This window comes from Artibeus jamaicensis, unplaced genomic scaffold (genome assembly GCF_021234435.1).
Source record: "Artibeus jamaicensis isolate MK-2021 breed Jamaican fruit bat unplaced genomic scaffold, CSHL_Jam_final contig_867, whole genome shotgun sequence".
Lineage (NCBI taxonomy): Eukaryota > Metazoa > Chordata > Mammalia > Chiroptera > Phyllostomidae > Artibeus > Artibeus jamaicensis.
The window spans coordinates 8,953,960-8,969,208 of NW_026521995.1; the positions used below are offsets into that span (position 1 = coordinate 8,953,960).

General features: G+C 34.8%; 1 protein-coding gene across 1 annotated transcript in view; it reads right to left on the reverse strand.

Moving 5' to 3' along the window:
- ZEB1 (zinc finger E-box binding homeobox 1) overlaps positions 1-15,249 on the reverse strand; it is a 175,665-nt gene that overhangs the window by 36,046 nt on the left and 124,370 nt on the right. Inside the window, exon 2 of the mRNA XM_037165475.2 lies at positions 10,107-10,307. Within this exon, the coding sequence (XP_037021370.2) occupies positions 10,107-10,307 (201 nt within the window). The remainder of the gene's footprint in view (positions 1-10,106; positions 10,308-15,249) is intronic.

Here is a 15,249-nt window from a genome sequence, read left to right on the forward strand (position 1 = left end):
CTCAATCTTCTATCTTACAAACAATTAACTCAAAATGGATAATAGATCTAATAAAAAAGTGAGGGACACAAAGGAGAAAATTATGGTGATCTGGGGTTAAGCAAAGAGTTCTTGAACATGACACTCAAAGCATTATAGATAAATGAAAAAATTGATAAAATGAGCCTAATCAAATAAAAATCTAAAACTTTTGTCCTGGCCAGGTAGCTCAGTTGGTTGGAGCACAACCCCGTACACCAAAACCTGAGGGTTTGATCCCTGGTTAGTAGAGCACACATCTAGGTTGTGGGTTTGATCCTGGTCAGTGTGCATATGGGGGGCAACCAAAAGATGCTTCTCTCTCACATCAATGTCTGTCTGTCTGTCTCTCTCTCTTTTGATTTAAAAGTCGATAAACATATCCTCAGCTAAGAATTTTTTTTAAAATCTAAGTTTTGTTGTGTGAAAGGCTAATATAGCTGAATGAAAAGACAAACTATAGATTGGAAGAAAGTATTTACTACATCTATACGGAATGCTAAAAACAATAATAAAAGTAATAAAACAAAATATGCTGACTAGAAAGTGCACAAAAGCCACGAACAGATTCTTCAATGAAGAAGATATACAGATGGCAATTGAGCACATGAAGAGATGTTTAAATTCGCCAGCCATTAGGGAAGTGCAAGTGAAAACAACACCTAGTATAAAAAACACACCTATTAGAACAGCTGCAGTAAACAGAATCAAATACTGGTGAGGATGTGGAGAAAGTGGATCTTTCATATATTGCTAGTGGGATAGAATAGCATCCCTAAAACATTAAATATACACTTAATATATTACCCCCAAACACCACTTCTAGGTATTTGCCCTAGAGAAATAAAAACCATTTATGTGTCCATTAAATAGAATAATACTCAACAACAGAGTCAAACTACTGATGCAATAACTTAAATGAACCTCAAAGACATGCTGTATGAAAGAAACCTGATATAAATGTTTTATACTGTAAATGTTCTGAGAATGATGTTCTCAAAAAGACAAACTAGTGACAGAGAATAGATCACGGTTGCCAGGGTTTGTGGTGGGCGATGGTATGATTAAGAAGGAGTAGCATGAAGGACCAAAAAAAGAGAAGAGATCTATGGGGATGGGTGCTGGTGCTGGGATGAAAACACCTCCTTATTACTGTCTATATGCACTTCACACAAAATGTTACATTCAATGTACATATGGATGTGTGTGTGTGCGTGTGTGTGTGTGTGTATTTTCCTGTTGGATTTGTAAGTAAAAGAAAATAATATGCTTTGAAGTTAGAGACTTGGGTTCAAATCTTGGACTTCCATATTTAATGTGTCATCTTGGCAAGATAATTAATCTTTATGAACCTCAGTATCCTTATTTATAAAATGGAGCTAATATCTACTACAAAAAGTTGTTTTAAAAATAAAAAAAAGTATATGGAAGCAGTTAGCTCTAGGCCTGCACAGGCCTATACTTACTCAGTATTATTTTTCTTGGCTAATATGTAAAAGTTGGAATTGCAACTGAATGTTCATTTATTGTGTCAGTCTTCCCAGTTCTCCAGTCTTTCAGAAAAGAGGCAAGTCTCTCAAAACCCAAACCAGACCTCACTAGAAAAGTCCTCATGAAAGGCAGAATTAGCCCTATTCATCCTTGTTCCCAAAGTTCAAGTCATTAAGACCAGCTCTGCAATGGTGGCAAAGTGAACTGGCATCCTGCAGTGTGAAGGGAGATCAACAGGACCCTGAAGTATGTAATTTATTGCCATTTTATTGCTCATAATTTTGATCTCTCCTTCTTCAAGAAATTCCTTTAACATGTCTGGTAATACTGATTTGGTGGTGATGAACTTGTTTAGGTTTTTTTTTTTTTTTTGGTCTGGAAAGCTCTTCATCTGTCCTTCGATTCTAAGTGATAGCCTTGCTGGACACAGTAGTCTGGGATGTAGGTCCTTGCTTTTCATCACTTTGAATATTTCTTTCCAGTCTCTTCTCTTTTGCAAAGTTTCTGTTGATAAATCAGCCGGAAGCCAGATGGGAGCTCCCCTCTCAGTAACTATCTGCTTTTCTCTTGCTGCTTTTAAAGAGTCCCTCTTTGTATTTAAACTTTTGCATTTTAATTGTGATGTAGCTTGGTGTAGGAGCCTCTTAGGGTTCATTTTGTTTGGGACTCTTTATGTTTCCTGTGTTCCAGGCTTATTTAATATTTTCCCTACCTCAGTTCTAGCATCAGCATTTATGCAAGGAGATTTGGTTTTCTATTGGAGAATGGGATTTGATCCCAGATAAAAAAATGGAACTCAAAGGGGAAAAATTAAGAAGTACATACTGGTAGTTACAAAACAGTCATGGGGATATAAAGTAGATCATAGGAATATAGACAATTATACTGTGATAACTACATACAGTGCCAGGTGGGTACTGGAAATATCAGGGTAACACTTTGTAAAAAGTATGTGACTGTCTAACCACTATGCTGTACACCTGAAGGTTTTACAAAATAATGTTTAATGTAAGCTGTAATTGAAAAATAAAGTAAAAGAAGAGACATAGTGGTATAGTGAAGACTCGAACCCTGTCCTGAGTTTTTTCTATAATACATTACATAACACCTTTGGTTGAAAAAGGTTCCAAAGAATAGTAGGTTAAACTGGATCTTGAGAGATGATTACAATTAGGCTCAGTACTGAATTATAGAGCAAAGGATATGTTCTTGGCACAGGTTACTTACTGTTTTATTATAGCTTGTGCCCCCCAAAGTCTTATTGCTATGGGTTATAAGATCAGAATTTTAAATATATTTATCATAAAGACATTTTTATTGTTTGGCATTTTTGTAAACATGTAAATTTCTACAGAGTTAAAAAAACTTAAAGTCAAAAAATGTGTAAGTCACTATTACTTGGGATCATTTTTTAAATTCATCAATTTTAAAACATTAAGAAATAGCTAGCCCTGGCTGGTGTGTGGCTCAGATTGAGCGCAGGCCTGTGAACCACAGGATTGCAGTTCAATTCCCAGTCAGGGCACATACCTGGGTTGCAGGCCAGTTTCCAGTGGTTGCCATGGGAGGCAATTATACACTGATATTTCTCTCTTTCTCTCCTTCCCTTCCCTTCCAATTATTTAATAAATAAAATCTTAAAAAAAAGAAATAGCTAATATATTAAACAATATTTATATTATTGGATTAGTTTTCTCTAATTTGAGAAACTAAAATAGGAGGGGCCTATAAAACAGGTATCTCAAAAGTGAAACTGTATACATTTAAAAACATTTAACTGACACAGGCTTAAGAGTTTTTGGTTGAACCAAAGAGCTCCTGTAAGATGAGGACATGTTAAGACACTGCCCATTTGTATGACCTTCCCTACAAATAGAATGTAAAGTTGAAAACATTGTAAGACAATAGAATTTAATTAACCCCCAAATTTGTTTATTTTTGGAGATGAACATATCATGGTTTATTTAATATCTATAATAAAAATAATGCTTCTTTGATATAATCATTTTTCTAAGAACTTGATATTTCATTCACAAATAACTTTTTAAAAATACTTAATATAATTAACATTTTAATAGTATATTACATTTTTCAATATACTTTAGATCCTTGATTCACATTATGCTACAGATGTGCGAATATGAGTTTCATGTGCTGGTCTCTTTAGCACAGCTAAATGCCAATGACCTTCTTTATTGTTTCCCCTTAAAAGTCTTTAAAATAAATAACCAATTGTCATGGATGATGTTGCTTCTTTTAGCTCAGCAGTGGGAAATGGCCTTTGCTTCACTACTCATTGCTTGTCCTCAAGTAACTAGACAGAAACTCTTTATTGAACAACTGGCCTTTTAAACTTATTGAATACTTCTAAAAACCTAAGTTGCAGCCACTCTACTTTCTAACTACACATTGCTAATCTCTTGTACTCAATAGCAGAAAATTTTATGTATTTATGTCTTTTTGAAGTTATAATAGTGATATGATGAAGACATCCTACCTCTTTCCCTTCCCTTCTCTTCTCTCTTCCCTTCCCTCCCTTCCTCCTTCCCATCATCTTTCTTTCTTTCCACTGGGTAGTAGCTTAATAGGACACATACACACAAAAACAAACAAACAAGAACAGCAGTAGAGACAATTCTCATGAAAAAATAGAGCCTGAAAGTAATTAAATAAAGGAGGCTCTACCCAGTACATTGACTACTCTTTAAAGTAAACTCCTCTTGTGGTAAAGTTTTCTGACTCTGCTTCAGGATCAGCTTGATTTGGTCAGCCACATCCAATCTGACAGATAATTTTTCAAATTCAGCCATAAAGATCATTGTGAGGAGCCATGAAGCAATTGAAGAACAGAAATTCCCTGTTTGGATCTGAAGTCATAAGTTTTCATATGAACGCATGACTAAGGGCCGCTTAATGGTAACCAACTAAGCAAACTATTGAGAATTACTAACCTTGATATTCATGAATTTAAATTAATTTACTGAGGATTCTGGTCTAATATTCTACTTGGTTGCCTTGTATTATTGGACAGTGCTGCTAAACTTCTGTGCATGTTTTCACAAACATATTTTAAACCAGGGGTCCCTGGGACCAATCCATGGCCTGTTGCAAAATCTGATACAGATTTGTTGCTCTACTCACTCAGCCCTTTTGAATGCATGGCCACACAGTACACATGCTCACTCAACAGTGTACACTGCCCCTACTGACTAGTACAGTGAAGTTGACATTGTTCACGTTATTTGCATTCCAGGCCACTCTCCTTGGCTGCCAGGTTATACTGATGATGCACAAACTGTTCTCGTTATATTAACAATGGCTGGACTTTTTCCAGACAGACCTTGTATATACCCCTATGTTCACTGCAGCATTATTCACAGTGGCCAAATCATGGGAACAAGTGAAGTGTCCTTCAATAGAAGATTGGATAGAGAAGATATTGTACATATATACAGTGGAATACTATTCAGCCATAAATAAAGGTGGAATACTGCCATTTGCAACATGGGTAGACCTTGAGAATATCATGCTAAGCAAAATAAGTCAGTCAGAAAAAGCTAAGAACTACATATGTTACTCACATATGAGATATAACTCTGAAAACTCATAGACACAGACTATGAGTATGGTAGTTACCAGAGGGAAGGAGGGGGTGCGGTAAAGGGTCAAGGGTACCTAATATATGGTAATGGAAGATGATTTGACTTAGGGTAGTGGGCACACAATGCAATATACAGATCACATATCATAGAAATATACATTTGAAACCTATGTCAATACAGTACATTAAATTTTTAAAAATCACCACAAAACTGCTTTAATCATATTACAAATTTTGAAATGTAGTATTTTTATTATTCAGGTCAAAATATTTTTTCATTTTCATTATGATTTCTGTACTGATCCATGAATACACATTAAAAAATGTGTTTCTTAAAGTTTATAAACATAATTGCCTATTTTATTATTTCCTAGCTCAATCATACTGTGTTTAAGAACATGCTCTGTGATTTTATCCTTTGAATTTTACTTAGATTTGCTTTATTGCCCTGTATATGCTCTATTTTATAAATATTCCACACTTGAAAGAATATTTACTTTGCACTAAGTACATTGTCTATATACCCTACTCATATTTTTATTTTTATTATTATTTTTTAAATTTTATTTACTTATTTTTCAAGTACAGTTTTCTGTCTATTTCTCCCAACCCAGCTTTTTAAATCTATAGCCTCAATTATTTTGTGTGATTATACTGTCAATGACTAAACGAGGTGTGTTAAATCCACAGTGTAGATTTTTTTTGGATAGTGCCTATTTTTTCTTTATATATATTTTAGGCCTTGTTATTAAGTACACACACACATTTATTTACTTATTCTTTTATTGTTGTTCTATTATAGTTGTCTCAATTTTCCACCACTGCTCTCCCCTGCCCCACCCACCTCCTGCTCCCACAGTCAATCTCCACCTTGTTGCCCATGTCAGTGGGTCATTTATACTTGTCCTCTAACTAGGCCCTTCCTCTTCTTTCCTCCCTTATCCCCCCCTCCCCTCTGCTCTGGTCCCTGTCAGTCTGTTGTTGTTTCCAAGTATCTGGTTATATTTTGCTTGCTTGTTTTGTTCATTAGGTTCCACTTACAGGTGAGATCATATGGTATTTGTCTTTCCTGGCTTATTTCACTTAGCATAATGCTCTCCAGTTTCATCCATGCTGTTGCAAAGGGTAAGAGTTCCTTTCTTCTTTCTGCTGTGCAGTATGTCATTGTGTAAATATACCAGTTTTTTGATCCACTCATTTACTGATTGGCACTTAGGCTGTTTCTAAATCTTGGTTATTGTAAATAATGCTGCTATCAACACAAGAGTGCATAGGTTCTTTTGAATTAGTATTTCAGGGTTTTTAGAGTATAATCCCAGCAGTGGAATCACTGGATCGAAAGGCAGTTCCATTTTGAGTTTTTTGAGGAAATTCCATACTGTTTTCCACAGTGGCTGCACCATTCTGCATTCCCTGAACTGGATAGCTTCACAAGCAAATTTTACTGAACACTGAGGGAAGAGCTAACTCCTATCATTCTCGAACTATTCCAAATAATCAAGAAGAGTGAAGACTCCCAAACTCTTTTTATGAAGCCAGTATTATCCTAATTCCAAAACTAGGTAAAGACACAATGAAGAGAGAAAACTACTGGCCTATGTTCATCAGCCAATATTGCCAATGAACATAGATGCTAATTCAACAAAATATTGGCAAACTGGATCCAGCAATACATTAAAAAGATCATATACCATGATTAAGTAGGATTCATCCAAGGGATACAAGGATGGTATAATATTCACAAGTCAACAAACATTACTATACCACATAAAAGAAGATAAAAATCACATAATCATATCAATAGACACCTAAAACACATCTGATAAAGTACAGCACCCATTTACAATAAAAACACTGGGCAAAGTGGGAATAGAGGGAGCATAGCTCAACATACTAAAGGCCATCTATGAGAAACCTATAACCACCGTCATACTCAATGGGAAAAAATTAAAAAGATTTTCCCCTAAGATAAGGAACAAGACAAAGTTGTCCACTTTCACCACTTTTATTCAACATAGTATTGGAAATTTTAGCCACAGCAATCAGATAAGTACAAACACATTTATAATAATGAGTGAATTTAATTTCTCATCATTATGAAGTAATCCTATTATCTAATAATAATTCTTTTATCCTTAAAGTCGACATCATCTGAAATTAATTTTAGCTATACATGCGTTCTGGTTAGTATTTTCATGGGAAATACTATGTGTTTATCTTTACTATAAATTTGTCACTTTCTTTGCTCTTATTACATCTCAAATCTTCTATTAAAGATTTCTTTCCTCATGCCTAAAATATATCCTTTAGAATTTGCTTTAGTAAGGGTCTACTGAATACAAATTTTGTTTTTACTGCCTGACACTTATCTAAGATAATTACCTTATTTCACTTTTCTTAAAAGATATTTTTGCTAAGTACAGAAATAGTGACCTTATTTCACCTCCTTTCTTAAAAGATATTTTTGCTAAGGATAGAATTACTGCCTGGTTTCCATTGTAGTTATTGAGAATTTAGCTGTCAGTCTAATTGCCACTCTCTCAAACATAACCTGACTTTTTGGGTTTACTTTTACATTTTTCTTTTTGACTTGAGTGTCCTGCTATTTCACCATCATGTGACCAGGGGTAGATTTATTTATCTTTCTTAAGATTTACTGGGATTCTCTATTGGCAGTCTGGTGTCCTTTATTGATTCGGAAAAAATCTCAGTCATTATCTCTTCACATACTGATGCTTCCTTATTCTCTCCTTTCCTAGAATTAAGACATATGTTGGACCTTCTAATTCTAGCCTTCATGTCTATTATTCTGTTTTTCTTATCTTTCTTATTTGTGCCTCTGTGAGTTGCATTTAGTATAACTTTCCCCCCACATTCCAATTCATCAGTTCTTTCTTCAATTCTGTCTACTTGGCTATTAAATCCATCCCTTGAACTTCAATTTTATTATTTTATTTTTTCAATTTTTGAAGTTTCACTTGGATCTTTAAAAGATCTGTTGATCACATTTTATTCTTTCAGAGCAGATAATTTCAAGTTTGTCTGTTTTTTCTTTAAACATGAAGTCATTTTATAATCTATCTCAGATAACTCTAGTAATTAACATCTTCATGAGTTGGTTTCTGCTTCCATTTGTTTCTGATAATTCTCACCTATGTTGTTGTCTCCTTCTAAGTTATGGGGGCCTTTCACAGTGTTAGGATGAAGGTATGTTCTGTCAAGAGATTTGTATTTGATTCTCCTTGGTGTCTATTATTAACATCAGTTCCAATTTAAACTCAATCACGACTTGAGATTTATCAGGCTGGCCATTAATGTAAATTGAGCTGTAAATCAATGCAAGAAGCCTTGTGGTTACTACTTCTCAGAGACAATTCTCCACTCTCCCCAACCCCCAAGGAAGGTAATTTTATCTGCTAACTCCTAAGAATGCAAGGAATGACAGAGGTTTCCTTTTAGTTCATCGTATAGTTAAGATGCAATGCATATTAGTAGAGAATCTGTAATTACACATTTTGGTTGTCCAAGGCTTTGTTTCTTTTCAGAGGCCTAAAAACCACATCTTATATTACCTGGTTTAGGCAAATGCCCTTAAGGCCAAAGAGTCTTCTAAGTTGTGCTCTGCTTACCTCTCTGGGTTTCTGTCTTCACTTAGATTTTCATATCTTGTCTTATTCTCTAGTGAGCTCTTAAAAGCTTTCAAGATTTATTTATTTTTAAATATAACATAATTAGTTATTTTCAGTGATAGAGTCCAAATAATCTGTCCCAACATATTTTCAGAAATAGAATCTCTTCAATGATTTTTCATCTTTCTTTTTACCTCCATCGCATTCTCCTTATCTAAACCATTGCCAGACAAATAATTTCCTTTTTGCTTCCATAGTAATACTGGATTAATTATACTGGTGAATCAATTCTGGCCACAGACAAGAAATGCATAAGAAACTCTTGCTCCTAAAAGTTTCGAGCTCAGTATTCAAGTTTAATAGGTTAATAACCCTGCCATTAAACAGCTGTGATGATAAATAAGAAAGTTAACGTCTCTGGGTTCTATTTTCCAGAAACCTGGGAGTTATGTCAGTCCTTCCCTTTCAGTTACCTTCCACACAAAATCAGCCTAATCCTGTATGTTCCAACTCCTATATTTTTATGGAATCTCTTCCCTATTACTCCCATCCCAACAGCTACTTCTTTAGTTCAAAACCCATCCTTACCTGAATTATTATAGCCTCCTTACTGGAGGCACGACCTCCTGCCTCTTTCCGTATTACTATTAGACTTATATCTAAAGTACATATTAATGTTGTTATTTTAAAAGAGTCCAGGATTAAGTTGCAATTCCTTGCTGTAGCACAAAATACCATTTGTTCAAATCTTAGGGCTTTATGTATGTTGTATCTTCTGCTTGAAGCACCTTCTATTCCCTGTTTTTACCTAATTAACCTCTGGTGACATTTTATATCAAGACCAGATGGTTTACTCAGAAACTCTTCTAGGACTTCTCTCAGATTCAGGTATTTTACACACACACACACACACACACACACACACCCCTGCATATATGGAAAGGGGGAGGGAGGGAGGGCAGCAGGCTGGCTTACAAACACTAAGAATACTCAAAAAATTTACCCATATTTGGGACTTTTTCACATTAAATTGTTATCCTTTCACTGAGCCAAACTACAATTTGTTAGCTTCTAAGTAGGTTCTTCTCCATTTGACATTAGAATATGAAATTAAAGATAGTTTTGATTATATCAACAGTATATGGAAAGCTTGATTTTTCTTTAAATAATTCTTTTAAAAATTCAATATATTATATGCATTATATATTTGGTCATAATTATATTGCTTCATAATCTACTTTTTGGTAAATAGAAGGATATCTTCTATTGACTAGCAGACTGAAATTCTAAATAATTTATCTCTTTGTTTAATATACTTTTTGAAAGAAGCAAGAACACAGAATATTAGAAAACAAAATTAAACTTGCCGTCATCCTCCCAGCAGCTCTTCACATTCCCGTCCCGTTCGCTGCTCCCCGGTAACGCTGCCGGGTCTGTGGGCAGGTCGCCGTCTGGCACACCGCCTTCACAATCTGCTGCATCTGTAATGCTTTCTTCTTCCACAATATGCAGTTTGTCTTCATCGTCTGAATCTGAATTTGTTTCCACCACAGTATTATAACTTGTAACTGTAATACAAATAAGAAACAGATAGTCAAAACCAACTAGTTTTTACATTCCAGTAAAAATAAATTTTTAAAAACACTACAACAGCTTGTAATTCTTTTAGCTACACTTATTGAATATTTACATATGTACAAGTGATTTCTAAATATTAACTCAACTAACTCTTATAATAATCTTACAGCCAGCCTATCTACCTGCCTTCGACTACTTATGTATCTGTTTTACAGAAGAAGTAACCAACCAAGACACAGGGAAGGCAAGTAACTTGTTCAAGTTCATCCAACCAGGAAGTGGCAGGACCGGAATTTGAACCCAAGCAGTCCACTTTCATACTCTGTACTCTGAAACACCACATTAAACATCCTCCCTCGTCGTAATGAGTTTACTGTATAAGACACCACTCATGTACAATTAGGCCTTCACATCTTTAAAACCGTACAATTTAAGAAAAGAGTTCAGCTCCACTAGTAAATTAGCAATACACCATCAAATTTACCATAAAAAAGCATTTTCAAGTTATCAATTAAGCCCATGCATTTCATATTAATCCTCACTAGCTTTAGAAAGAATCAACCAATTTAGCAAAATTTCTACCTAATTAAGGTATGATTTAAGGCATGAGTTATATGTGAGTCTGTCATTCTCAAAAACATATTTGACATTCAGAAGTTTTCAAATGGGTACCCTTACCCTATTTTTAATGAATTTCTATAAAATTTAATATCAGTATTATACAAATATATAATTACGGTGAATTACTATAGCTCACAGGATCATGACTAATAGCTGGGAATAAAATTCTCTAAAACAATGTAGTCAGTATTTTTTCCTTCAGAATCCTTGTAATAATCACTGTAATGGGATAAATTATTTAGTACCTCATTGGGTACAGTTACTGGACTACCTCTTTTCAAATGTTTGCTTGGCAATTCTTTTTCTTTTTTTAAAAGATTTTATTCATTTATCTTTACAGAAGAAGAGAAGGAGAGAGGGAGAGAAATATCAATGTATGGTTGCCTCTCATGTGTCTCATGCTGGGAACTGGCCGGCAACCCAGGCATGTGCCCTGACTGGGAATTGAACCGCAATCCCTTAGTTCTCAGGCCCATGCTCAATCCACTGAGCTACACCAGCCAGGGCTGCTGGGCAATTCTTATTCACTAAAATGGACTGAGAGCAAGGGAAACAAAGAGAAAAAGGAAGCTTTCCTTTGTTTAGATAAGTAAGCAATGATCATTTCCAGTTCTTCTTTCCATGTCTTCTTTAAATTTTCCAAAAATTTTTCATAGAAGATAATCACCTAAGTACTTAAATGATATGTATATATATTCCTCTTCCCATACAAATACACATACACAGACACCTAAGAACATGGAGGAAGACATACAATAAGAAGTACGAATGAGGTGAGCAGTAATAACCAAAAGTCTCCAAAGCTGCTCTTATAGACCCTGGGAGGACCCCTTTGTTCAAAACACTAATGGAGTTATCCTTTTGCCCACATTAAGAATTCTTGAATATTTTGTGTCATAAGAAAAAGATAAAGTCTTCTGGCATTAATACTTTACTGTGAGTATATTTTCCAGATCTTTTTCCAAGAGCAAGTAATTTTCTCTCTAATATTATTAAAAAAGTAATACACATTCACTGAAAAAAACTTCAGACCATACATGACATGTAAAATTAGTAAAAGCCTAACCTTGCCCCCATGTTTCCTTCTGCAACTCCCTTTAACAGTAGCAAAGCAGCACATTTTATTAATTTATACACTAAGTAGGCATGATAATCATTTTATACATCTTATCCTATTTAATTGTAATACAGACCTCACCTTATACACGTATGTATCTTATATTTAATATAAACCCTGTATATAAGTGTATATATACATACATAGTATACAAATATAGGATCACATAAGCTTTGCCACTTAACATATTTTGGAAACTTTTCTATATGAATATATGTGCAGCTTTATCATTTCTTCCAGATGGCTACGCAGCATTTCACTGTACAGATATAATTTAACTAAGCACCTATCCATAAAGCTTAGTTTCTTTCCAATGTTTAAGCATTTGCAACAATATCATAATACATTTTCTTATTAATATTCCTTTGGTCATTCCTTAAATACATTTGTCACATATATTGGTAGGGGTGGAATTCCTGAGTTAAAAGGAAAACTTAGTTAAGTAGACAGATAAGGAAACATGGGGGAATTCCTTGTACTCCAGCCATGATATGAGCAGAGTAAATTGTGAAACTGTGTGTATATAGGCAAAAGCAATGATTCTCAAAGGATGGTCCACAGGTGGAACAAGGGTTTCTTGATGAGCCTTTAACTAGAGTAAGATGCAAACATATTTGTATTAACTATTTTTAATGAGGAATCTTTACTGGAAAATAATACACCATGCTATTAACTTTCATGCCTCCTTAGTCACCTACTAAATGACTTACTAAAGTTTGCAAGGTATGGAGTCATTTATATGCTACATGATAGACATCTTTTAGTATTTACTGAGGATCAGTCGATTCTGTATACTACTACTTGATGTGGCCACCACCGCATGGGCTCATTGCAGAGCTCCCACTCATTACGCATGGAGAGTTGAAATTCCTACTAGTTTGTAAAGGGAGGTTTTAGTGCTTCTTTAGTATTGAGTTGGCCACTGTAGATATTCTTGCATTTAATAATATTAATACTGTAATCTAGCTTTATCATGATCAATTTTGCTAGTTGTAGATTATTTGGTTGACCCTAAGTTGAATATTTAACCCATGTACATTTAGAGTATTTGGGATCTTAAAAATTTTACAATAATTAGGCTTTAAGATATATATGAGGGGGACCCAAAAAGCTTGAATTTAGTCATAAAAAATTGTGTGCTTATTCTTACATGTTTAAACTTCATTCCTTAAATACATTTCCATTGAATACATTCCATTAAATACATCACCCTCAAAGTACTCTCCATTTGATGCAATATACCCACCTATCAAGGCTTTTTTCCACTGCTCAAAACAGTTTTTGAACTCATCAATTTTAATGTCTTTTAGTGCTTCTACCATTTTTTGTTTCACCTCTTCCACATCAGCAAAATGTTTCCTTTTAATGACTTTTTTCATCCAGGGAAATAAAAAGGTTGCTTGGGGCAAGATAGGGTGAATAGGAAGGGTGAGGTATGGGGGTCATGCTGTTTTTGGTCAAAAACTGCTGGCCACTCAGTGCAGTGTGGGCATGTGTGCTTGTAAATCCCCCATCATGATAATGGGCAAACACACTGAAAGAGTCTTAAAACAAATTCACTGAAGCTGAATGCAGCCTCTCACAACAACGTCAGTTGGTGCACCGATTACAGATAGTTCCTAGAACACTCACCAGCAGGGGAAGCCTGTACTACGTACAAGGGGCCCACCTTTCAGAAGATAATTCCAGTTTTGGGTCCCCCCATATGCATTATAATTCAAATATTAATTTGCATGCTTCATAGTTTTCAAAGTTCTTTTTACCTTGAGCTGCAGGTGTTTTATTCTGCCTGAATCAGCTGTAGCTCAAGTACTCTCTAAGAATACCTGTCACTCTCTAGAAGTCTAGCAAAACTGCCTCTCCCCCAGGACAAGCTGCCATTGTGGTATGAGATTGTAAGTCAAATACCCAAACCACAGACAGTGCATATATTTAATAATTATCCTGTGAATCTTCCCAAAGCGTGTTTTGAGTATGTGGTATAAAACTGAAAAAAGTCAAGAAAAGCAATACATTTTATTGACTAAGATGGGAAAAAAAGAACAATTAACTATTTTCTAAGGCCTTTTCACTGTCTTCTTCACAGTCACTCAGCTGAGAGAAAAAGCAGTGAAAATCACTTATATTGATTATCATAGTTTAGATGATACACAAACTTCCGTGTGTTTCTGAACTTGTCCTTCTGTGGATCTACAGAGCTAATTTTAAAATTAGGGTCCCAGCACCAAAAGCATAGAGAATTATGCACACCCTTGATAAATTCAAATAGCTAATGAGAGTGTCACTTATTTCAATAGTCTGTCCTTCTATTGCTGTATCTTTATACTGTTTAACCTTTGGCTAAAAATATAATAAAATATAATTTGTCTAAAGAGTGGTACAGTCCTAATCACATGTGATCATTAACTTTTGGTCCTGAATTGTAATTAAAATAATAATCCTAGAAAGCAAAGATAAAGGAAAAGAGAAAATATAAACAGTTTTTTAAATCTTTCAGTATAATTTACAGTTCAAAATGTGAATTTTGAATTTCAACAGAAAATAGTAATATTTTCAATACAGTCACCAGACTTATCATCATCAGACTGTGGTGAAGGACACACTGATTTCTTTGTTGCAGTTCTCATTGGCATTATTTGCTAACAGTTAATGCCACATATAACAGTATTCACACTGCATAATGTAGTTGTGAGGGGCTGATGACTTAAAATGTATTGTACTTAGATCAGTGTCTTGCACACAGTAAAGGCTATACAAATGTTTGCTATCATCATCATCATCTTACCGAATCTTTATAATGAATCTTAAGAAGTAGATATATACTATAGTAAGTATACACACACACACACACACACACACACACACACACACACGTGTGTGTGTGTGTGTGTGTGTGTGTATGAGAGAGAGAGAGAGAGAGGGAGAAGGATAAACTGGGTAACCTGGACAAGGATGGCTATTAAGTTATAGATCTGGACTCAAATCCTGGTCTGCCTGATTTCCATAGTCCATATTCTTTAACTACTATGTATAAAGCCTTCTGACAGAAAATTGTTGCAATAATGATAAATATTTTAAAACTTGTGCTAAGTGAAATAAGCCAGGCAGTGAAAGAGCAATACCATATGATCTTACCATTAACGGGAACCTAATCAACAGAATGAACAAGCAAGTAAAGTATAGCCAAAGACACT